The following is a 22,684-nucleotide window of genomic DNA, read 5'->3' as shown; positions in this document are numbered from 1 at the left end:
CATCACACTGGTATAGATCCCATACTGATACTACTCCACATATCGATTTAATCGATGTTTGACTCGATCCGCCCACTTCTACAGTTAAACCTGAGACAACCCTGCTCCAAATCGTACGTATTGCAAAAAAATATTAAAAGCGCCTTTTACTATTCTGAAACAAGTTCAACATAACCACAAAAATCTGCATAACGCAGCATTATTAACTGAATTAAAATAATATAAACCTTCATGGCACTCAGTAGTTGCTGTGCTGTTTGACACTTCCTGCTTCTTCGTACAGTGACAGATGCGCATCGCACTGCATTGTGGGGGACAAATAAGAGCGCCGAAAGGCTCCCTGGCAGCACAAAGGAAACAAAAGAGCAAAAGTGACTTTTCTTAAACAAAATGACAAAGTAGTACGATATGAGTTTGGGGCCAGCCTTGTCAGTGTGCCTGGCTAACGCGGGGAATGTATGCTAGCCAGGATACGACGCTGTCTCTCCGACTAGCTTTGGGTCAGCTCAAGTGTTTGCAGGCCCAGCAACTGGTAGAGGCCTCGATCTAAGAAGGTAAATATCCTTCTCCCAGTTTGTGTGTCAGCGGCGGTCTTGCGTTCCGCGTTTTTAGCCTACTGTCGTGTCTGATAGGCATTGTTGTCTGGTGTCGGCGAGTTGCCGGCTAGCTGCTACGCTACTGGTAGCTTTTCTGCTAATGCGCTAGCATCGCTCGGTGCGTTGAGGAAGTCGGGGTTAAACGCGGTCAAACCGGAAGTTTAATAAATATGGACTTCAAAATGAAAGCTCTTGTTGTTAACTGAATGTAAAAACATGGTCAGGTATGTATCATTATAGCTGCCAGATGACAATGTACAACATACCATTAGTTATTAAAGCGACGCCCAAATGTATACTAATTAACTATGGTTGTAATTATAGGAGTACTTAATTGTGAATTATGCATAATACGAGCTATTTGAACAATTTGATGAATCTTGAAAATACAGGATTTACTAATAAGCGGCCTGATGTCATCAGAATATGACATTTAATGTCAAGCTGCATACACTCGCCACCGGTTGAACACAAGGAGGAAATTATGTGATAAATTCTACCAAGAGCTTTAAGAGACAAGCCCACTGTACAATCTAATATATATTTGAGTTTATTTTGCCACTGAAATGCACAAACTGTATTTACACACTTAAATCTTGACAGTAGCCATGTGAAAATAAAGTCGAACAGCTAACGTGATGTATTTTATTTTGATAGCCGAAGCAGGAAGTGTTGTGTTTACTCTCTACCTTGATTGGAAATTGACACTTAGCTGATGTTTGCTAAACTGTATTGTTGACGATGTATTCATTAATTAGGCGTGTTTGGAACATTTGAGGCTCCCTCTTCCATGCCTTACGTAGACCACTTGTGCTTTATGTGAACTTTAACCAAAAGGTTGTTTTTAACAGTGATATTTCATCTGTCTGGCCACTTGCTAGTGTGTGATGATAGTTAAACAGTGAAAAGAGCAGGTTGTAATCTGGACGTCGCCATTACAAGTCATTGAGAGGTATAGTGAAGATTAACTTTTTTTTTTTTTTGTAATGTTATGCTGTTTTTGCTCAGTAAATCCGAGAGGGTTGTTGATCTGAAATGATATGACAAGCATCTATCACTGGTGTATTCATGTGTACAATTGCATCAAGAAATGACTGTGCAGGTGAAAATGGAAAATACTGTAAATGCACCACAGTAATAATTTAGGAAGTCTACTACATTGCCTCGATTTTTATTTTAATATTCTCATAGCTTTGGCATCAACCACACATTTAACCACCTTTACTTTCTCAATTTGAAATGCTGGAGGAACAGCAGTATAATATTCTTCTCTCTTCTTTTTTCCAAGTCTGTAATTCACTTTGCTTTTATTAGGCCATTGCAGCCCAGGAGTACTTTTTCTTGAGCCTGCATGTTCGCTTTTCCCTGTGCGAGCCCCCTTCACTCAAGCTTTTGTTTGATGGAAAATCTCATGGCTCTGAGAGTCCACATGTCTCGCAGACAGCTGCTAAGACTGGCCTCCACATGGGTCTGGCTTTCCTCACTGTGCATCTGCTTTGATTGGAGTTACATAACCTGGCATTTTGTCCTTTGTGCTCCTTTCACCCCCCCCACCATTATCTTCCCCCTCAGAGAGCTTCTTAATGTTCCTGTTTAAATGTCCACAATGCACTTTTGTCTTGTCTCCATGGCCTTTGGAAGTTCTCCCGCCAATTATTGCAGAAGCCTTTGACGTATAATTGCGTTTTATTTAAAGCAATATGCTGTGTCCCTTAGGTTGGCAGCTTTTTTTGCACATGCATGTGTAAACACACGAATGACTGCCGTTCCATCGCTCTTCGGCAATTGCAGTGTTTCCCCTGCTATTATAAGGGGGCGCCCCGTTCCACCCCAAAAGGTCAAGTTAATTTTATTTTTGATAAGTCGCCAAATTGCGGCAGAAGTAATTTAATATCATTCATATAGAGCACAGTGTTTCCCATACAGTCATTTCTCGCCACTTTGTGCTTCGAATTTTGCACCTTCACACTGTCAAAAATATTTTAACTAATAAATCATACTGTTTCATGGTTATCAGTATGAATACTTCAGCAAATTTTACATATTTTTTGCCTAAATTTGCATTTTCAAGCATTAAAATGGCTAAATGAATACAAAATAAAAATACAAATATACTGTAAGGCATTCAGAAGACACATTCAAAGACGCAGGGATGATATGTAGTATTCTCCACTGGTCACTAGGTGTCAGTAATGTCACTGTAATGTTCAGACGTCGGAACAAGATGCTTTTATTGCAGTTTTGAATGATCTCAGAAAAAGCACAATAATCCCTAACACTATATATGTTCTATATAGATACATATATAGAGTATTATTTACACACGCATTGAACACAATTAGGTTGAAAACACTTTAAAATATCATAAAAACGTTTCACAACGCTTATTTTGATAAGCATGAACCGGAATCGTCTGGCAGTCGTGTTGGCACTTGCGCGTGTGTGACCAGATAAAAGTAAACGACAGGTCTCGTGTTCACACTCATGTGTTTCTTATTATCAAGAGAATGAAAAATAGCCCGTAAAATGTGTAGTCAATTGACGACAGCTTGTCTCAGGCTAAGACCATCTATGCCAGCGTGTGTGATCGTTTATGTTTCAATCTTATTTGACTTTCTGGCGTTTTGCCTGGATGGCGGCAGCCAGCTAGCTTGTTTTTTCCCATGGGCGAGCTAATACATGCTAACTTGCTTTTTTAAAGTGGGACGTAACAATCTTGCCCTCTTGTTATCATTATAATGCTTATGGCATGTCGTGAAAACACTGGATGTGCGTCTTAAATTGTTCAACACAAACACGTGGTGGTGTTAAGATAGTGACGCTATCGCAGGGCTCTCCAACAGGTAGCTTGTCAGGTAACAAAAGGAGACTCGCTTTAAGTGCTCACAGCAACTTTGCCATAAAATTGACAGTTTTGCAATCTTCTCTGTTCATGTTCTGCTGGTTGTTGGAAAAAAGTTAAATAAATAAGATAATAATGAATTAATAAGTCATAAAAAATTATTTGTCATCCATCTATTCATTTTGTATGCCGCTTCTCCTCATTAGGGTCGCGGGGGTATGCTGGAGCCGATCCCAGCTGATCCCACCTGGCTACTCAACAGAGTAGCCATTTACATGTTTTTGAGAAAGAAAAAGTCCAGGGAAGAAAGTCAAGTGTATTTTTCATGTTTATGCCTCACACTGCAGTGCAGCAGCACGCTGTGTATTTGCTTTCACCCCACACTAACCATAATGCAAACGCGACATGTAGTATTTCCGGGCAAAAAAAAATTCAATTTTAATTAAATTTTGTCTGCAGATAGATATTAAAGTAAATTAATCTTCCATATACATTTTATCTTTTTCCATAGCTTCGATCCATGAATTTGAAAGAATTTAAGGTGTACTTAATTTTTCCAAGCATGAATTGACTCGGCGTGGTCCAACACTCAATATAAATCAGATACGAAATTTAAGATAAAGACGTAATCTACCTAACAAACATGTATACGGATGAAAATACACCCAATATCATGAGATAAAAATGCATTTTTAAGGATGTCCGCACGGACTCTCCTACAAAGCGCGCACAGTCACTGTCGGATTTGTTTATCGCTAAAATATTTGTAACATTGCAAGGCATAGGTATGTCCCATGAGCTGTCTCTTTTTGTCAGTATTTATATCTTTACAACACACAGAAAAGAGAAAGATATGTGTGTTTATGTCTCACATAAGGATTGTGGATGATGGGCAACTGCCATTATAATGTATTTGTGCTGGGGAAAAAAACCCATAAAAGAGAGCGCAAAATTCTTCTTCTCCAAATTTGATTGTGGCGGGCCACCGCAATTAAATTAACGTATGTGAAATGCTGTCATATTTGCATATAATTTCTGCCTCTACATGGTTGCACATTTCCAATTCCAGTCATTGGCTCTGTGTATTATGTGCAAAGGAGCCACCCTTTTCTTTTGTTGTGGTGAACTTTATGGTGATGACGTGTGGTGTTGTTATTCCTGCCAGACGTTGGAATGTATCAGTGTCGTTTGATTGCAGAAAGTTGACCACCTGTTGCTCTGTCGAAGCAACATCATCTTGTTCTCCTCCACTGTCATCAGCAGCCCTGGCATTAGCCCTCTGTAATTTGCAGCCCTGTCGCAATTACATTGTTCATAGGCATAGACTGTTCCAAATCATCAATCTGACACATCATATGCAATATAATTGATTCTTTGCATCATTTTGCATCTTTAAGACATCCACTTTCTCTTCCAGCCCAACCAAGTGATGCAGTATCATTCTTCTCTTCCTTAATGCGTTCTATTAAGTACTTCATGTAGTCATGCTTCTTCTCTCTTCTACATCCTCTTCTGCTGCATTCACTGCGACAGAAGCTCTTTTTTTGTGCATATTGTTAGTCGTCAATAACTTTGAAATTCAGACAGATCTGGAATTGTGGTCTGTATTCGGGATAGGGGTATCTTGATCCGACATTCATATTGGGCTGATAGCAGCAAAAAAACGAGAATCAAATTATACTGTCCTGCATCTTAAAACCCCCGATGCAAGCAGTCGATTCCAGCTTCCGCCACAGCATGTCTATCAGTAGTAAGGAGTAGGAATCATGTCGGCCATGTGGCAGAGTTTATTGTTAAAAGTCAGGGGAAAAAAACGTTGCAGCTTAGTGCAAAACCTGTCATGCACATGTTTCCCGTGGTGGCACAGAACCGGGGAAGTTGATATGAAGCAGCGTTACCCAGTAAACTCCCACAGGATGACAAAAAATCATTAGCCATAGCTGGTGGTGAATAAATGTCGGGTTTAAACGCTTAAATGAGCACCTCAAACCTCTCTATATTATCCTAGCTGCATCTGCATTGTGTGATTAAAAATTGAAATCAAATTAATAAGTTTTCAAATTAATCAATTAGAATTCCTCATCATTTGCAACTGTGTTTTTACTGTATTTTATGAAGAAAAAGATAAATGACAGGACACAATTTTATATATTTGTATAACAGCTGCAACTTAAAATTAAATCATACCAAAAGATGGCACACGTGTCTGAAAATCAAAATCACCAGTCTCGTTAATAGTAGCAGAATATTTGAATCACATTTTAACCATGTTATAGTGAGCCATGTAAGACACAACGTAATTTTTTAAAGATGTTAAGAATTATAAATATTGTGGATCCTCGCATGTCCACGAGCCAGCGTTCTACGGAAGTTATCACACCTTTAACCTTTTCCAAGACTGCTAACCTTCTGTGGTGGAATCCCAAAACACAAAGTTGTTAAAGCAGAAGTGGTTTACTTAATTATGTAATTCAACATTTATAATTATTGAAATGTAGGTAACAAAAACAGTGAAAGATAAAGAAGATAAATATGATCTCTCTTTATAAAAGTCTGTTTTTTTCCCCCTTATATCTGTTTGTAGGACACAATTTACCCCCACGGTCAGAACTTGACTCTATCATGGGAGTCAAAACCTTCACCCACAGCTCGACCTCCCACAGCCAGGAGATGCTCGAGAAGCTCAACACTTTGCGTAATCAAGGTCACTTATGTGATGTTACCATCAGGGTGCAAGACAAACATTTCCTGGCCCATAAAGTGGTCTTGGCTTGCTGCAGTGAATTCTTCCGCTCTAAACTGGTTGGTCGACCAGAGGAGGAGGACAAGTTTGTGTTGGACCTTCACCACGTGACAGTTAGCGGCTTCGCTCCTTTGCTGGAATATGCCTACACGTCTACACTCTCCATCAGCACAGAGAATATTATTGATGTCCTTGCAGCTGCGAGTTATATGCAGATGTTTGCTGTGGCTAGTACGTGTTCAGAGTTCATGAAGTCCAGTATTCTATGGAGCCCAAGTAACAGTAGTAACGACACAGTGGCAGCAGACAAACCCCGTGAATCAGCACCAGAGAGTGCCTCATCAAACTGTGTCCTAACGCCTCTTGACGGCAGCGTGTCACCTGTGTCGTCTGACTGTAGTGTCATGGAGAGGAATGTTCCCGTTTGCCGCGAGTCACGCCGGAAACGGAAGAGCTTTGTAACCATGGCCTCGCCTGAGAGTCCGCTCAAATGCACGACACAGATGATCACTACCTCCCCCCAGGTCCCCAATCCATCCCCCTCGTTCTCAGACAGCACGGCCCAGCCTGTGGAGTCCTCCCTGGCCTTCCCATGGACGTTCCCGTTTGGCATTGACAGAAGATTCCACTCGGACAAATCAAAGCTCCCAGAAAGCCCTCGTTGCCAAGAGCAGGCAGCCGCAGTTACTTCTGAAGTGGTGGTTGGTCGTCGACTCAGTGACTATCTAACATGTGAAAGCTCCAAGGCGGTGTCGCCACCTGTGCCAGCTGAGGAAGATGACGTGAGGGTAAAAGTGGAGCGCCTCAGTGACGAGGAAGTCCAAGATGCATCGTCCCACCCCGTCACGGCCCCTCAGAACTCGCTAAATGATCAACAGACGGTGCCGGGAAGTGAACAGGTTCAGGAGGATCTCCTCATCAGTCCACAGTCATCCTCCATAGGTTGGTTTATTTGGGCTACAAAATACAGTGGAACCCGCTTAAGTCGGTCCCGCTTAGGTCGACAACCCGTCTATGTCGACCAACTCTTCAAGTCCCGGTCCACCGTGAAAGTGGCTGCTTACGTCGACGACAACATACCTGATCGACCATTTGAGTCAACATAAAATTGGAGACCCAAAGGGGTCATTTCTAAAACGGGCAAAAAAGCAGTCCTTGGATCAGTCAGCCAGTCCAAGGGGCATCGACATAAACGTGTTCCACTGTAATTATCTTTTGTCGAGGTTCAGTTTAAAGATACCTATTGTGAGAAAAATGCTAAACTAACCATTATAGGTGATATTGGTTACCTTTTTGTCACTGTATCTTTTTTCTTTTCAGGGTCATTGGATGAAGGCGTGTCAGAGGGCTTGCCATCAATGCAGAGTACCTCTAACGCTGCAGGACATGCAGAGGATGATGAAAGGTATCACCGTTCGTTTAGACTTGCAGAAAGTCAAATAAGCAGGACAAAACATAAAACATGAGCTATGGCTTGAATGACTGACCAGAGGGTTCATTCACTACGTTCATTCCGCTGTAGAACCAACGCGACTGTGTTGAGACAGATGCACAGGGAGAACCTCTTATTATCGAATTCTTTTTTACTTATCATTTGGTTAATCGATTATTGTGACAGGCCTAGGTCCTATGAATGTCTAGAAGGCTCTAATAATATTAAAAACAATATTTTGAATATTGTAAACAGGTTTTCTATGCCATAACTATGAAAATATTCGGAAATTCACTTACCACAGTCGGGTCTGGAACCAATTAACTGCGATAAACGAGGGATTACTGTACTTTCAGTGGCCAAACACGCCAGCAGAGGTCAGTCAGATGGACCACTTCCTGCTCTCCAAAATAAAACACTTAAAAAAAAAATTTAAGTGTTAAATGTTCATCCAATTACTACATACATATTATAGAGGTCGATAAATGTTTTCAGTGATTATTTTTTTGTTTGTTTTGGCGGATATAGTAGACTTTTATTATTTAGAATTGTAAAAAAACAAATTCTGGCTAATATTTTTTATTAATAAGTCAATCTAATTCGAGGCAAATACTTAATTTTTTGCATGGAAAAAAGCATTTTCTTATAACCTAATTATCCTTTGTAATGTTCTGATGCAGGCTGTTTTTAATCTGTTTTGGGTTTTTTTTCCAAAGTATTCCGCAGGATAACAAAAAAAACCTCTTTGGACACCAATGCACGATAGACTCACCAGCCACAGCATTCGATGCGCCTTCATAATTTATGAGTACATACAGTAGTAAAGTGCACGTCAAAACATTATTCACACAAGCTAAAGTATCACAAAAAAGTAGTTGAAGGAGACAGGGAATTTGATCAGGCAGCAACTGGTTGTTTTATGAGCCCCCAAACATTTACAGTTTAGTTTTATTGCTATTATAAAAGTTTTGAAAGCTGAATCTGTTTTTCCTCTTTCTTGCTTTTCAGGTTGGAAGGTATTCAGTATCCGTACCACCTCTATATCAGCCCATCAGCCCGGCCTGGCACCAACGGCCCTGACAGGCCCTTCCAGTGTCCAACCTGTGGAGTTCGATTCACACGCATTCAAAACCTGAAGCAGCACATGCTCATACACTCCGGTAGGTAAACATGTGGACATGATCGCCATAGATTCAGGGAAACCTGTTACTCAGATGATGTGTTTAAATCTTTGAAAAGTTAAGTCACTTAGACTGGATCATCGTATCATCGCTATTACATTAGAAAATGTAATAGCGGACATGTTTACATGTATATCTCTGCTCGAGTCTTAACAGATTTATTGCCAGAAATGCAAGCTTTCTGTATGTATACCGTGGAACCCACCGAACCGCATTCTTTTTATGACAAAGAAGTGCTCGCTTAAGTCAACATCCACATACATGGTGAACAGCTTTTGTCAACGTAAAATAATACATCCAAAGCGGTAATTTCTATGACAAATTGGTCCATTTATGTCTACATGTGTTTCAGTATTGTTAAATTCACTGTTATTGCTAAGCAGCAATCGTCTTTTATGTGGTCCAGGTTGGTGCCAGGCGGCTCCGCCCTTTTCGCCTAGAATCTTCACCTACAACTACTGTCTAGTTACCCTGCATGAAAACATGGGTACAGTGACTTCCTGTGTGGTGCAACATGACCTTCAAAATAAAAGCAGGACAGTATAACACTGGGTGTCAACAATGTAAAAAAAAAAAACTGCCGCAGGTTAAAAAAAAAAATCACCCATTCTCTCTATGTTTATGGCGAAAGTCACAAGTAAATGTGCAAGCAATGGCTGGTTTTGGTTTCGGTCAGGCTGAGGGGTCTGGACTTAAACAGGTTCGCCTGGTTCAATTATGTCTTGTCTTTTGAACACACGATGCACACTCACATGTTTAGATCGCACCGTTTCAACGCCAAGTAGACTTGCATAAAGCGTTGCGTTGACTTTTTAGTTCCTACATTCCCTGAAGGGAACTTGATAGGGCGATGACACACCCTCACAGAAAATCCGGGTCAAAAGTCTGCAACTGAAAAGAAAAGATTTGAACCTGAAAAAAAAAGACATGAAAGTGTAAAAAAAATAATAATAATAATAAAAAATTAAACATAAAAAAATAAGATTTGAATTGGGGAAAAAACAGAATCTCAATGATCAAAATGCATAAAAGTTAAATATGAAAATAACAATTACTGAAGTGAACCATAATTATATGCATTTATATTTATTATGAATGCACTGCATGTATTTTTGAGACCTTAAATATTCAGTTTCGAATTTTTCACAAAGTACAGGGCATTTGGCCCTATTATTGCTCCATAAATTAGATCTTTCTGTGGAAAAATAGGTCTATTTTTTGGAGGGGGAAAAAAACTAAGAAAAATAACTTTTTTGGACAGAAATTTTGCACATTTGTGTGGCCGTGAATGCTGAATAGCGAAGATGCAGGGATTCACTGTAGATGGTTTTTCATTCATAAACCATGCAGCCATTTGGCGTCCAGTATCACCCACACAGGTATGTGAAACATACCTATGGACACACAAGCTAAGTGTTGATTTCTTTTATTTCACCAGGCATTAAGCCTTTCCAGTGTGACCGCTGTGGAAAAAAGTTCACACGAGCCTACTCCCTAAAGATGCATCGGCTGAAGCACGAAGGTAAACGCTGTTTCCGGTGCCAGATTTGTAGTGCCACATTCACGTCCTTCGGTGAATATAAGCACCACATGAGGGTCTCCCGACACATAATCCGCAAGCCGCGGATTTATGAGTGCAAAACGTGCGGCGCCATGTTCACCAACTCTGGCAATTTAATTGTACACCTGAGGAGTCTGAACCATGAGGCATCCGAACTAGCAAACTACTTCCAGAGCAGGTGAGGAGTCAAGGGGCGCTGACCCCATCATTCACTTAAATCGCACCGGGGTCAGAAAACACACCTATCTTATAGATGTTGATATGCCATGTTAATGTTTTTTTACATCACTTTACATGTGAAGAACTGCTTTTGATGTACTGTATTAACTTGAATCACAGCAACTGTATCAGAATTATTTGACTGTGTGTTTATATTCCATTTTACTTCAAATTAAAGGTACCAGAGGTCTCGCCGACTGGACTTGTTGACAAATCTTCATGAAATAATACCATAAAATGGGCTGAAGATCTGGAATTAAATCACATATTGAGTATTTGGTCCATTATTTGACAAATTTCTTTGGTATCAAGGCAATAGGAGGCACTTTTGTTTTAATATTTTTAGTACAAGATTTTCTTTAGTCATGTTGCCATCTCTGTTTTCATATACATCAGTGTTTCTCAAATTGTGGGGCGGTCCCTCCTGGCAGGCTTCGGTTGGGTCTCTGGGGAAAGTGAGAGGCGAAGGGGGGACTATACTCATATTTCTTCAAGGTTGACAGGCCTGTTAGTGTCTTGATTCACACTTGAACTATGCTGGTGACAGCAGCTTGTAAAGTGGTATGTACAGATAATAAATTCGTATTACAGGTCCTCAATATTATTTAAAATCGGGGGGGCATGAATAAATGTCTGTCCACTAGGTGTGTCATGACAGAAAATAACTGAGAACCACCGATATACATCAGTCCATCTGATGTACCCATATACTGTAGTCCTAGACCCATACTCGAGGGTTGTTGTTTACTGCAAGCGGTAATGATTGTAATGTTCTCCCTGTGCGTGCGTGGGTTTTCTCCGGTTTCCTCCCAGATTCCAAAAACATGCATGTTAGGTTAATTGGCGACTATAAATTGTCCATAGGTATGAATGTGAGTGTGAATGGTTGTTTGTCTATATGTGCCCTGCAATTGGCTGGCGACCAGTCCAGGGTGTACCCCGCCTCTCGCCCGAAGTCAGCTGGGATAGGCTCCAGCATACCCCCACGACCCTAATGAGGATAAGTGGCATAGAAAATGGATGGATGGACAAAATGAACTAAACTATATAAAAACGTGAACATGGTCAGACATTGCTGCATTCATCTCTCCCTTTATCCTGACTAGTCTCTCACTTCCTGCGGCAGAAAAACATCCCCACAGCATGAAACTGCCACCACCATGCTTCACCGATTGAATTGGCCAAGTGGATAAGGATAAGGAAGATTACTGTCTTGTGTACTGTATAAGACATGTTTCAGTCAGATAATGCTTTATCATTAGTGTCAGTAATACGAATACATGGTACACTACCTCACCAAAACAACAACCGCATGTCAGTGGAGGAGCGATCGCAACAGTCTGCTACCCTGGGCCAGTGCCTTTGTGCATATATGCCTCGGTTTTTGTTAACCTAATCCGTCACTAGGGATGCGGACCAAAGCTCGGTATCATATTTACAGTGCTGCCGATGTAAACAGTAGTAACCAGACTGAAAAACTAAGCTATCGGTGCCTCATTTGGGTGCTTAATGCTGACTCAGCCACCTGCAACAAGTGCTTAAAGGTGATACTGTGCACGTAAGCAATTTAGCGTCCCGACAGAGGCGCGCAGAGTGTGATGCTCTTTTCAAACTCTTGTGCTGACCTTAACACGCCAATAGCAGTGCTCAATTCCAACACATTATTCTTCAAAGTTGCACACACATTTCTCAGGCGAGGGGCTTTCACGAACACTGGAATTCTGAACATCAACATTACAACACAAGCAGGTTGTTTACACTAACTTCACTTTGCTCAATTAATACACAGCTCTTGCATGTAGAATTAACAAGCAAACACCTGTAACAGTAGTCTAACATTGCCAGAATTGTGTATTAATTATCCATTTCTGCTTGAATTGTGCATAATTATGCACTTAAACAGCAGAACGTAAGTAAGTAAATCTTGTGATTTTTTTTTTTCATTGTGCTTTGCTGCTGGTTTTATTTTAATAATATGACATGTTGCGCATTTTATTCCATATTGGGGGATTTATTACTTACTTATTTTATTTATATTTTTGCAGTGTTGAAATTACTAGGCTATTCAACCTGCATGCCATAAAATTCAGTAAAAATAAAAAGGCATTGTTTTCGGACGAAATTTGTATGTTTCCCGTTGTGAAAGTACCGATTTGGCACTGGTGTCGGATTTAATGATACCCAACCCTACCTCTAACACCCGAGAGCGCACGCACACGCACACACACGTGCCGAGTAACAGAGCAGCAAACCCATTACTGTCGGCTACCCTGTGCACGTGTGTTTATAGGGGGATAAACTATTGTATTTTGTCTCCGTGGACTGTGCGAGTGTTGTTTCCAGAAAGCAGTGTGTATTTGTATTTAGCTTTGTGCAGAATGTGAGAATTTCTTAAAATTGAAATACATTCATTTTTTCTGGGCACTTTTTAAATTAATAATTTATAGTCTTAACAGTACAAAGTGAATGTGCAACCTATACTTGACTGTGAACTCAGTGTTTTTTTTTGTTTTTTTTTGCTCTAATAGTGATTTCCTCGTGCCCGACTACCTGAGCCAGGTGCAGGAGGAGGAGGAGGCGCTGGGAGTCCAGTATGAACTGGAAGAATCCCAACATCACTCTGTCTATACAGGCGGAGCAGCCTCTACTATCATTGCCACCTCGTCCTCCTCCTCAGTCCAGATGCCTGTCATCTCCCAGGTCTCCTCTTCTACCCAGAATTGCGAGAGCTCATCTGGCCTCCTTTCACCTGATTCCCTGGATCCCCTGGAAACCCCCACCTCCTTCAAGATGGACACCGGCAATGCTGTAGCTCTGACAGAGGAGACAAAGACAGACAACAGCGAAGGAGGGAGTTCACCGGAGGTGTTTAAACAAGAACACCATCGCCGGCAGAACGCCCAGGCCAAGGAGTTGGCTTCCATCACCATCGAGTGATTCAAGGCATTCGTCCTGAGATGACGCCAAAAGAAGTCATCTGGACATCACCGACTGCATCAAGACTTGAGTTGGCCTGGTGATGTTTTCCACTTAAAACAAGGTAAATTATTTGTTTCAATTGTTTCCTTTTTGAAAAGGGATTTAAATTTTTCCCATTTGATGTGAGTGCACTGCCGCTGGAGGTGCGTTAAATCCAAGCCTTGCCCTTTTGGAAAGTGCCTGAGAGTAACTGGTAACTTATAGAAGAAGAGCACCTGAGTTTGCAACCAATAACAAATCAAATCCTTACAAACTGGGTTTCAAAACGCTTTATTTCTGTTAGGCTAGTTTATATTGGCAGTGTTATTCCTTCTGTATTGTCACTGTAGGCAAATGTCATTGATGTCTATGTTGCTAGTTTTTCATGTCGTTTGCCATCAGAATGCAGTATATGTTGTTTGTACATTGCTTTTTGATAGAAAACTTACATTACATTTTGTGTAAACATGTAAAACTTGAATCGATTTTTCTGCCATCTATACATTTTTCTGATCTATGATTATTAGCACTGACAAGTATCAATTACACAGTTGTGGTCAGAAGTTGATTGCCTCATGTAGCCAGCTGAGATATTACAGAAAGTGTTTTAGAGAAAGACACTATAGAGGGTTTCCAAAAATGTATATTTTCAAGAAATTAATATTTACTTCAGTGGTAATATTAACAAATCTCAAATTATCTTTAATAGGATTTCCAACATTTGTGATGCAAGTGTTGGAAGGGCAGGCTTGCAATAACTCCACTTTTTTTTAAATGCCCTGTCTAGACAAAATTATCCAGATGCACTTACATGATCAATTAATTACCATATTATCCGAAGTATAAGTCACACTTTTTTTCATAGTTTGGCTGGTTCTGCGTCTTTATATACCAAAATATATATAGAATTTAATATGTGCTGCCTTTAAGTCAAAGTGGGGCAATGGTTGTTTGTTTTTTGGGGGGGTTTTGATGACACCTCGTGGCCGCAATAACTCATTGAGTTGAGCTTGTGATGCAGTGAGACACACAAATTAAGTAATGGAGAGCATACGGGACGCTTTTTGTTATGGAATACTCTGCCTTGGAGACTGTGTCGTTGAGTAAGTATAATTATAGGATGAAAAGGAGGTATAAAAGCGAGGATAGGATGAAAACGTAATGATTTTTTTCAAATAAAATATATAAAAAAACAAAGTGCTGACAAGTAAGTATCCAATAAATCAAATTCTCAAGTAATGAAATATATTGCTGTAGCATATCGAAAAATGTAACGAAGTGTGTGTGTGTGTGAGTGGGGGGGAACTTAAAAAAAAAAAAAAAAATTGTGCATTAAAAAAAGCTCATGAAATTTGAACAGTGAATTTTTATTTTTAGTAAAGTAAAGTTCCTTATTGGCTGAAGTGCAGCATTAGTAGTTCCAGCTTGTAGCCCCATTCTCTATCGCTACTGAACAATGGCGGCAAAGTCAAGAAATGCTTAACAAAAATTGGAACCACAGATTTTGGTGTTTTGGGGGGGTGGGTGGGAGTTTAATCCTTTTTTCTAGTACAGATATACGATCAAGTATATGTAAACTTCTGACCACAACTGTACTGTACGTAGAAGATACTGCTGCTGTCTAGTTTGGATTTGCAAGATTTTCACACAATGGAAGTGCTCTACAAGCTTTAGGAAATTGTAATGTAGCATTCCATGCAGGTTTATATTAGGCCTGCTCTATCTTTTTTTATGTTGACAGACAAAAGTGTTTTATACAGTGGAATCTGCTCTCCCGTTTATGTCGACAGCCCGTCTATGTTGACCAACTCATCAAGTCCAGGTCCATCGTGTTGTTCTACATTGTGCCCCATTGATCACCAACTCCCTATCACTCCCTATGTTATTACTAAAAAATGACATACATGGTCGACATAAAATTTCAAACCCAAAGGGGTCATTTCTGTGAAGAAAATCCTTCAATTTATGTTGCGGTATTAACTTTGTCAGTATTGCTTGCCTGTTTTTGCAAAAGCAAATTTGTGGTTATGTCAAAACCAGTAATAACAAAAGAAGAAGGGTGGGAGAGGCAACAGGAAAGGAACTGCCTCTTACCGGCAAAGCTTCAACATAGGACCAAAGGTCTTTTCCGCTTTCGCAATGGACTCCTCGCACGTTCTTTCATCAAAATGCATCCATTTACATTTTGCACAAATGTAGGAAAACCATGTCAACAAACTGCCATAGGCATCTCCCATTCTCGTTATGTCTCTGGCCAAAGTTCAAGCAATGGCTAGCTTCGGTTATGTCGACAACCGCCTATGTCGATGTGAGTCAACCAATCTGAGGGATGTCGATATAAACGGGTTCCACTGTTTTGAGGCATTGCAAGCTGTGTCACAGTTTGGGCAAACCCTATTTTAAGATATCACAAGATGTTTAATTAAGTGTATACCATGATTGTCTTTTCCTAAGGAACAGTGGCTCGATTACTTGATAGAATTATTGCTGCATTAATTGAAACAAATCTACAATCGATATAGCAGTAAAACTGTTTTTTATGTGATTTCAGGTCAAACCTGTCTACAACTAATAATTTCATCAGTCGGTACGTTTACATGCACTAAATTAGTCAGATTCCCAAATGAATCAGTCTGTTCCATTTGTGTCTAAAGTCCCTGTTTACATACACTATTTGTAAGCCGATCATTGGCCATACCCTGGGTGCTGACGGAATGCTAGATGGCGCTGATGTGCCTTTCAGCGCCGGTGAATGTATGGCTTTTCCAGTTGACCTCAAAACGTCAAAACAAGGCAACTTGGCAGCTTGTCACTAATTGGTAACACAGAACACTGAGCGAACAAATTAACAGCTCAGTACATGTCTTGTGCTCTCCACTTTAATATTGGTAACACATTAGGGGATTCTTTGCATAGCATACTTTGTTTGGGCATTCGATTCTGCGGAATGATATGTGGGCAAACGGACTACTAACAGAGACGGTGCAGGAAAACCGTGAGATATTTTTGGTAATCATTTTTGTCAAACTGAATCCTATGAAAAGTGTGGCCTACAAAAACCAAAGGTACCACTGTATTAGATTCTTCCGCTTTAAAATCAGCGCTCGCATACACAGAGCCAGGGGGGTATAATTTATGTCTTTTGTAATCACCCATGGATGCAACTTATACCACGTCTGCAGCACAAAATGAAACCAACACCCGTAATTAAAAAATCGTGATAACACAAACCAAAAAGCTCTGTTTTACTCGTCCACACACAAGCACTGAAATCAGCGTTTTCCAAAAGCTCTTGTTTCAAGTCACACTTTTTAATAGTTTTGGCTTGTCCTGCAACTTTTTGTCAGGTGCAATGTATATATCAAAAAATAAAAATTATATATATTTAAAATGTTTATTCATAGTGACTGACATGAACCAAGGAGTGAACATTAAAGTCAACAGCCGTTGAGAGGGTGATGTGGCTTGAGATTGGGAGCTTGGTGAACTTGCTTACTGGTAGCTGGCTTGTTAACGTTAATTTAGCCTATTCAGCCTCCCAGGTATGTCCTTTATGCAATTTGTGTAGCTGAATAAGTGTTCATGTGTTACGTTAACATACCAGGCATCTTTTCAGCCCGTTGTTCTGTGTGCTATTGTGTCGGTGAATAACTTGCCTTTCCAGATTTAATGTCTGTTCTTGGTCTTGAATTTTATGAAAGAAATATTTAAATAAATGTGACTTACATTCCAGTGCGACTTATAAATACTGTAAATGTATAGAAAAACATAAGCGTTTTTACAATATCCATATTTGCATGGACATGGCCTAGATCTACTGGCTGTTGCGGATATGGTATGGCTCTATAAAATCTGTTTTATTTTTTCCCCAAATTCCGTTTTTTCTATTTACATTTTTTAGAATTGCATTTATTTTTTTTAACCTTTTTACACTTATTTTACCAGCAGCCATCATTAAACGCTCGTTTGCATTAACAAGCGGTAAAACACAACACGGTGTAAAACACACTGAGCCACCCACACACACACACACACACACACACACACACAGCCGCACTTGCATGCTCTGCTGCAGTATACTAAGCTAACGCAGCTAGCTTCCATTCACCCGAGTTTTGTCGTTTTTAACACCAACTTCGCCAGCGTTTCAGGTCGCCGTTTAGAAATGTTTAGTTCAGGAGGATTTCATTCCCTATTTGTCAATTTCTACATTTAACAGTAGATTCCATTTTGATGGGCCACTTCCACGATTCGGTGAACGCGGAAATCATATAAGGCTCTGCTATGGCGATATTCTTTGTTATTACTCGCCTAGACTGATGCGTGCGCGTAACGCCAGCTCCAATGATGGATCGATGGTAGCGTATATACAGTATGCAGGAAGGTACTGGTTTCCATTTATATAATCTAGGTATGTTAATCAGATCCTTAAAGAATCAAATACAGTCTAATCAAGGTGTTTACATGCGTTTTTAAAAAGCTGCAACAAGCAACAACCGAATACATGTAATAATTTGTAGGGGTGTTACGGGACACTTAGTTCACGAGACGAAACGGTGCACGAGAATCTGTCTACGAGACGAGGCGAGATTTTAACATTACTTTTTTGAAAAGTACAAAGAAAAAATATATGACAATACCTTGCATTGCGCCTCACGAGACTACACTCCTCTGCACTCTGTGTGTATGCTAGCGGCCCCGCCTCCACCCGCCGAGACAAAGAGACTGTATGACTGACAAAAGAGTTCACTCCATTCATGCCGTTGTTCAATGGAACAAACGCACCGGGGCGCTGAAAGCAGAGGAAGAGTGAACCCTCTTCCTGCCTGTTTAGAGTGGATGAGGAGGGAAACAGACACTCATGCACATGGCAATATATTGAGGCCGGAAAAATTGTCTAATTCATTTTCATTAATCTTGTGTCCACGAGACCGCTTTTTTCCTGAACAAGAAATCTTGTCATCTTGTGAAACGAGATCTTGTGACACCCCTAATAATTACTATTTTTTTAGTGCATATAAACGTACTGAGTCGACCTGAATGCTGACTGGCTAACTAATGAGTGGAAATAGGAGGATGTAAAGCCTTGTTACAAGGATTGTTTGTACAGATGAACCTTGTGTGTTTTAAGAAGAGTTTGTGTCACACTGTGCCATTTGTGTCAGCCAAGGTGTTTTGTGCCATTTGTCCGACGAAACGTCGAGCTTTCCTTTTCCCTGTAGGACCAAATGTTTTATATCTCATTGTGGGATTTGCCATGGCAATCAGTATTTGCACATAAAAAAAAAGGCATCAGTATAAGTGGATAATCAGAATAAGTGGTCCATGCAACGTAGCAAAGGGGTTGTGTTATTTCACCCCTAAAAACACTGTATGATGTTGTGCGTCCAACAGGCCAGCCTTAGTAAACGGACCTATTAACTGTAGTTGCACACTATCAAACTATTTTACTTACAAGTATTTCTCCATTTGTAATGCTTTTCACTTGTGTAGGTGTGTGTTTTTAAACAACCTCATAGTATTAGGGCTGGGCGATATGGACCAAAACTCACATCCCAATATATTTAGGGTGAATATTGATATGCAATATATATATCCTGATATTTTTCCACAAGGTGAGTTTAGACAAAAGTCAAAGCCAAATATGCGTGCAAAGTTGTTTTGTTAAAATGTAAAAAATCGTACAGAAAAATAGCTGCTGAAATACAAGAATATTGTCTTTTTTAAGTAAATATACACTGCTCAAAAAAAAAAGGGGGGAGCACGAAAATAACACATTCTAGATCCGAATGAATGAAATTATTCTTTTGAAATACTTTGTTCTTTACATAGTTGAATGGCCTGACAACAAAATCACACCAAAATTATCAGTGGAAATAAAACGTATTAACCCACAGAGGTCCGGATTTGGAGTCGCACTGAAAATTCAAGTGGGAAAAACACGCTATTCCATGTCTATTCAATTGGCACAACAGCACGTGAAAATGATTGTCGAGCTGTGTTGCTTCCTAAGTGGACAGTTTGAGTTCACAGAAGTGTGATTTTTGAGCAGTGTAGAAAAAGGAAAATATAATCTTCAATCAGGCTGCACTCACGGTAGTCTCTCTGCAGCCGGGTTAGCGCCGTTAGCTCTTATCTCACGTTCCCCATGATGACAGACGATAAAAATGGTTTATACCGTCTTTAAACATCAACCTTTATACTGTCTTTACCGCTGTCGACTGCCACTATGCAGCCTCAGCTCCTATTAAACATTAAACATTAAAAACGCAGCGGAAAATACAGAGCTGCTGTAATTAGCTGCCACTCGGGCGGCACCATCTTGAAACAGTAGACCTCCGGATCAAATCCAGTCTATATCGATATGAACAATATGCTTGTTTTTGATATCGTGCTTCAAAGAGATATTGGTATTTTAAAAATAACGATATATCGCCCAGCCCTAGTATGTATGTATGTGGGTATATATATATATGTCATGAAAATGCTGCTGTTTGCTGAAAAGTGCCCAAACTATTTTTGTGAACTAATTGTGTGCAATAAATGGACAGGTGTTGTTCTGAAAGTTACAAATCTGTTTTTTGGAGTGCTGAGTTATATACTGTGTACAGTACCTCATAAAAGTGAGTACACCATTCACATTTCTGCAAATATTTAATTCTGTCTTTTCACGGGACAACACTCAAGAAATGACATGTTGCCAAATGCAAAATAGTGTAACAGTCGTCTCAAAATAATAATGTGATTAATCTCTCGTTTTTTTTACTATTAGAGCCCTCTAGACATGAAATAACATCCCTATAGTCACTTTTACACTCGTATTACCCAATATAGTAGACACAATACCAGAAAATAAGACATCATTTGGACTCAGGCATGTTAGCATTGGGAAGGTTCCTTCTTGTTAGGGGTGCACAATAAATAGGGCTGATATGAGGAATTATGACATCATACCGCTAAATCCGATAACATGAACAAAATAGCCACTAATTTTTTAAAAAGCGCTCCAATGAGGCGAGGTTACTCGTACTGTGTTGTAGGGGGAGAGGGTGAGCAAATCAAGCACTCCTTTTCTCCTATGTGTGACTTGCTGTAAACAAACATCTTTTGGGACTTCCCCACTGCCTCCGACACCTTGCGCGCTTGACGTTCTCTTGAAATGCGTCTTCTGAATGCCTTGTATTTGTATTTACTTCATTTAACCATTTTTATGCTTGAAAATGCTGAATTTAGGAAAAATAGGTACATATTTACTTAAATAGGCATACTTTTTGACTAATAATAGGCCATAGTCTACCACGAAACTGCATCATTTATTCATGAATATATATTTTTTTAAATGTGATGGTGAAGCCGCGAAATTCGAAGCGCGAAGTGGTGAGGGACTACTGTACACCCGTAAGTAACGACTGAAATATCGGAATTTCCCTTATTTTCTGAAAAAAATTGCAATATTTTCAAATGCAAATGCATTAATAATTGTGTGTTATTTTTGAGAGGGCGGTAAATTTACATTGTTATCCAAGCTGTACACTGACTACTTTCTATTGCATCAAAGTGTCGTTCCTTCGGTGTTGTCCCTTGAAAGATATAATTAAATATTTGCAGAAATGTGAGGGTGTACTCACTTGTGTGAGGTACGGTGTGTATATATTCTATACAAGGTGGACCAAAAATTGGTGTACACTGTGCTACACTGCTGTATGCTGACAATTCATTCTGTGTAGTTAATTTTTTCAAAATACACCAATAGGTTGCCTACAGCCGGTAGCAGGTTTTTGGGAGCCAGCGCCAATAAAAACGGAATGAAAAACTGTCATAAGTGTATGCTTACTTTTGGCCCACAGTGTATAAAGTGTATGTAAAGAATGTGTCATTTCTTTTTATTGGTATAAACTGAAGAGGCGAGGAACCCATTTGATCTGTGAAACAAGAAGCCTTTGTGTTGATCTTTGAAGTTGCATGTTTGTGTTGTGTAAAGTTGAGCGCATGTCCTGATGTGTTGATCACACAGTGTACCTTTTGCTGGAGCATGACCTTTTTTTTTTTCCTTTTTTCCCCCCTGTACACTAGCCCTTTTATGTGCAATGGTTTTCAAAAATATTCTGCCTTTTAAGTGTGCACTTGGTGTCGTCTACCAGTTTTCTACCAGTCTATGCTTTATTTAAAAGTATGAGAAACATATACATACAGTATATACACACACTCTCACACATCTGGTCACCGTTTGATGGCATCGTTCTTGTTCAATGTGAATGGTTTTCATTTGGGAGTAGTTTTCACTCTTGAGTGTCTGCAGTATGTGTATAGTTAATATAAATATACAGTATATACATACTGGTGTGCATATTCTTTATACAGTAGGCTACTTGATTACAACCTGCGTTCAGAAAGATGTATTTTTTGTCTTTGATACTGTATTTAGCTTGGAGAAACCAATATGATTTTGTGATAGACTGCACATTTTGTTGTGTGTGTGCGTGCGTGCGCGCGTGTGTGTGTGTGTGTGTTTCACAATTTGCTCTTAACAACTGACAATACCACTTTGTATTTTAGGATTCGTGGTTGTACTAATTCTGAATTTGATAGTGTTTTTGGCTTTGCAGTCCTGTTGTTATTTTGTAAATGCATAACATGCAAATAAAAACACAACTAATTCCACATGTGGTGGTGTTTCTCAGTAATGTTGCTCATCTGCTCTTCACGTGACAGCAGGGGTGTCCAAAGTGGGACCCAGGGGCCATTATCGGTCCAAAGCCTTTTTCTTTTCTTCTCCTCGCTCACTCATGTCGACGATCCATCTACAGTGCCCTCCAGAAGTTTTGGCACAGTGTGGTAATTTTTGGTGGGGGGGGGGGGTTGAACATCAAAAGATGAATATGACACCATAGAGCAACATTTCAGTTTTTATTTCCAGGTACACGGTACCGGTCCATGGACGGGGACGGGGACGAACCCGGCCACAGGAAACTTTCAGGCACAATCATTTAAAAAAAAAAAAAAAAACACTTAAAATTAAATTGTAAATAACTACATCAAATTTTATGTAAATGCATACACATTTTGAAAATATGGCTCTTTTTTTATATACAGGTAGAAATCCCCCAGTTTTTGCATGTTCATGTTTTATTTCATTGTGTTTGGGGCGAACG

At 39.8% G+C, this 22,684-nt stretch overlaps 1 protein-coding gene across 4 annotated transcripts; it reads left to right on the top strand.

Annotated features, from left to right (window-relative positions):
• The first annotated feature begins 282 nt into the window (after positions 1 to 282).
• On the top strand, positions 283 to 22,472 carry zbtb44 (zinc finger and BTB domain containing 44). 4 transcript variants are annotated; one of them, XR_008573135.1, is made up of 7 exons: positions 283 to 554; positions 6,023 to 7,123; positions 7,502 to 7,586; positions 8,622 to 8,773; positions 10,233 to 10,533; positions 13,103 to 13,614; positions 22,450 to 22,472. XR_008573135.1 is itself a non-coding variant. In XM_054794055.1 (6 exons), the coding sequence occupies exons 2-6, from the start codon at positions 6,061 to 6,063 to the stop codon at positions 13,509 to 13,511; spliced, it is 2,010 nt and encodes a 669-aa protein (XP_054650030.1). In that variant the 5' UTR covers positions 283 to 554; positions 6,023 to 6,060; the 3' UTR covers positions 13,512 to 15,034. The 4 variants fall into 4 exon arrangements, 3 of the variants coding, with proteins under 3 accessions (XP_054650030.1, XP_054650032.1, XP_054650031.1); XM_054794055.1 differs by lacking the exon at positions 22,450 to 22,472 and having other exon boundaries at positions 13,103 to 15,034; XM_054794057.1 differs by lacking the exon at positions 22,450 to 22,472 and having other exon boundaries at positions 10,233 to 10,316; positions 13,103 to 13,277.
• Positions 22,473 to 22,684: the final 212 nt, after the last annotated feature.

Source organism: Dunckerocampus dactyliophorus, chromosome 12, assembly GCF_027744805.1.
Source record: "Dunckerocampus dactyliophorus isolate RoL2022-P2 chromosome 12, RoL_Ddac_1.1, whole genome shotgun sequence".
In the NCBI taxonomy this organism is placed as follows: domain Eukaryota; kingdom Metazoa; phylum Chordata; class Actinopteri; order Syngnathiformes; family Syngnathidae; genus Dunckerocampus; species Dunckerocampus dactyliophorus.
The sequence above is the reverse complement of the archived record's forward strand: the minus strand, read 5'-3'. Positions and strand labels throughout refer to the sequence as shown.

Coding starts and splice junctions, on each gene's coding strand:
- zbtb44 (XM_054794055.1), top strand. CDS start 6,061: ATGGGAGTCAAAACCTTCACCCACAGCTCGACCTCCCACAGCCAGGAG. Junction 7,124..7,501: donor TCCACAGTCATCCTCCATAG/GTTGGTTTATTT, acceptor TTTTCTTTTCAG/GGTCATTGGATGAAGGCGTG. Junction 8,774..10,232: donor GCACATGCTCATACACTCCG/GTAGGTAAACAT, acceptor TTATTTCACCAG/GCATTAAGCCTTTCCAGTGT.